A 3,063-nucleotide genomic window follows, 5' to 3' on the forward strand; every position below is an offset into this window, starting at 1 on the left:
CCGCGGAAATTTTTTTGCCATTAGTGATTGTAAAATATTTTAGTAAACAAACGATAACAGTGTCGCCAACTGTTCAATTTTATTTGTTACAGTTGGTATGTTATTAATCGTTCGATAATTTGTGATGTGATCAGTATGAAGTACGTCACGATACCACTTTTTTTCGGCCGTCTTTCACGAGTTAACCTGCATCGTGTTCCTACGACATATTCTCAACACTCTATCACATTTCACTCTTTTCAATAGCTTTTTTTGCTATTTCGAATTTTGTTTACGTCGGATGCGTTTTCTTTTTTATTCGGAAGATTTCTAGTTTATTGTATTGTGCTAAAAATCCACGGTAAAGTATTATATTTTATGTTGCATTTATTGTCGAATGAGAAATGTCACTATTATTTGATTTTCTCCGGTTTGGTATTAAATAAATATTGTGTTAACGCTTACCTAACCTCAATAACACGTTTTGATCACCATCCGGGATTTCATGAAAATATTTTAATTAGTTTTATACATTTTAGTTATTTCTCTCTACCATTGTGTTACAGATCATGTCGTCGATTACATTGAAAGATGTTGACCAACACAAATTCGTTGCTTCATTCTCCGCATTCTTAAAGAAGTATGTTTTCAATAGTACTTTGTTCTTAACTAGATTTTTAATTTTAAACTGCTTTAATTTTAGGAGCGGTAAGTTGAAGGCCCCTGAATGGGTTGACTTGGTAAAAAATGGTAAATTCAACGAATTGGCACCTTATGATGAAGACTGGTATTATACTAGATGTGCTGCCACATTGAGACACATTTACTTCAGGTCGCCAGTTGGTGTTGGATCCCTGACCAAAATCTTTGGAGGTAATGTTGTAGGATTTTATTAATTAAATTGTTTTAAGTTAATATAAGCAATGGTACTTGTTTGTTATCACCCTGCCAGTACGCTGCATTAAATTTATCATCCCTCCATATAGTGTGTCATTATTGTTCCTATAATTATCGTATTTAACTCATGATAATGATCTATTTTTTGGAAAATGAGAAAACTACATTGTTAACTTTAATTAAAATTTATATGACCCGTCTCAATAGTTTTGTCAGATTTTTAGAAAGCTCACAAAAATTTGCAGCATGAGGGATTCCAACATAATTCTGTTGACCATAGTTATAATTTTGTTAATCCAAACACAGAAGTACACACCCAAAACAACGAAAGTTTGTGAAATTGGGGAAATAGAAAGTGTTATGGACTGAAAAAAAATTTTCTGAAATCATATTTATATTTGGCAGAATTTATGTGGAAAACGCATCTGGGAACAAAATGCATTTGAAACTATCTTAAAGATATATCTGAGCTTTGGCCTCCATATATAAATTATATTCAATATTCTAATAATGATAAAATATATGTTAAATGTATACTTTTTTAATTAATTATAATATGATACATTTAGGTATTTTTCTAACATTTTATTATTTATAATATACATTATTTATGGTGGAGCAATAACAAACTAGTACCTAAGTATTAAATAAGTCCATAACTATTAATGCTTCTATCGTTTTATAGCTGTACTTGTGGTGAAAAAAAAAGAATATTTATTAAATAATAGGTGTTTATTTTTTGTTTAATTTTCAACTATTACAGTATATCAGTTTCTTTAAATTGATGCCTAATGCTGTATTTGTGATGTAAAGTTAGTACTGTTATCTTTATAAGTCATATTCTTTGATTATCTGTGAACATAGACATTAATTTTAAAAAAAAATCAATAAACCATCTTGTGGTTTTCATACTGTTATGTTAGTCTATTGCTGTGATTTTGAGATTTACTGTGGACATTGACTTATTTCACGAATTCTTATTTTTGTTGTTATGGTTTTGACAAAATATAACATCAGATGTACAACTATTATATTCAATCATAACCAACAGTGACCTTAATATAGTTTATTTTCTGGCTGGACAGTGGTGTCATTACATTTACATAAGCATCTTCTCCTGCGACCAATAGGAGCAAATCATCAGTGAAAAATATTACAAAAATGGGGAACATAAATAATAATAATAGTCTATGTAACAAGCCATTATTTATAATAATTGATTACTCCTTTGTTTATTAAGTTAGAGAATCGATCAAATGCCATAAACCTTTTCCGCAATAAGCTCTTCAATTTAAAAAAAAATTCTTAACGATCGGTTCAGTAGTTTCCTAGAACATAGGCCTTAAAGGTTTACATTGGTTTTCATTTTCACATTTATATAATAGATATATTAGGTACTTAAATCGTTTAGATATTTTGAAGTAAAATCATTTTGTGCAATGACCTGTACAAAAGTAAAGATTTATTTAATTTAATTATTTCATATGCCAATGTTTTTGTTATAAACTGAAGAATAAATTGTACTATATATTTATTTTTTTTTATTTTACAGCTCGCAAACGTAATGGAGTGAGACCATCCCATTTCTGTCGCAGTTCTTCTGGTATTGCACGTAAAGTACTACAATCTTTAGAACAAATGAAACTCATTGAGAAAGTTGAAAACAACAATGGTCGTCGATTGACCTCTCAGGGTAGGCGAGATTTAGACCGTATTGCTGCTCAAGTCAAACAAGCAAAGAAGAAGAAGCAAGCACTTTTGGCCGCTGAATCAGCCGGATTCTCTGTGCTTATTCCAAAAACTGACTAAGAATTGAGTTTACTATTGTATAAGACCGATACATCCTTGAAAAGTAATAAAATACTTTTAAAAAATATATATTTGTATATTTAAATTCTAATATTTATTTATAATTATCCTATATCATTCTATTTAATGAATCTACTCGAGCATTTATCCAAGTCAATTTTAGCCTTAAGATTTTAAAAAACAATTATCCTCTTACCTCTAGTAATATTGGTGTATAAAAGAAAAAGCCTAATAATTGAGGGCATAAGTTTGAATTCCACTTCTGAACTATAAACAATTATATTGTAGTTTAATAGTAAGATGATGAGTGATATAGATTGTGAGGAATGTTTATTAATTAACAAAATAGAACTAAGTATTTAAGTATAGCTAGATAAT

At 29.2% G+C, this 3,063-nt stretch overlaps 1 protein-coding gene across 1 annotated transcript; it reads left to right on the plus strand.

The window, feature by feature from the left end:
- The first annotated feature begins 171 nt into the window (after positions 1 to 171).
- LOC114128339 (40S ribosomal protein S19-like) lies at positions 172 to 2,752 on the plus strand. The gene is made up of 4 exons (XM_027992831.2): positions 172 to 340; positions 546 to 619; positions 683 to 852; positions 2,429 to 2,752. Exons 2-4 carry the CDS (start codon positions 549 to 551, stop codon positions 2,683 to 2,685), a joined length of 498 nt encoding a protein of 165 aa, XP_027848632.1. The 5' UTR covers positions 172 to 340; positions 546 to 548; the 3' UTR covers positions 2,686 to 2,752.
- Positions 2,753 to 3,063: the final 311 nt, after the last annotated feature.

This window comes from Aphis gossypii, chromosome 3 (genome assembly GCF_020184175.1).
Source record: "Aphis gossypii isolate Hap1 chromosome 3, ASM2018417v2, whole genome shotgun sequence".
NCBI lineage: Eukaryota > Metazoa > Arthropoda > Insecta > Hemiptera > Aphididae > Aphis > Aphis gossypii.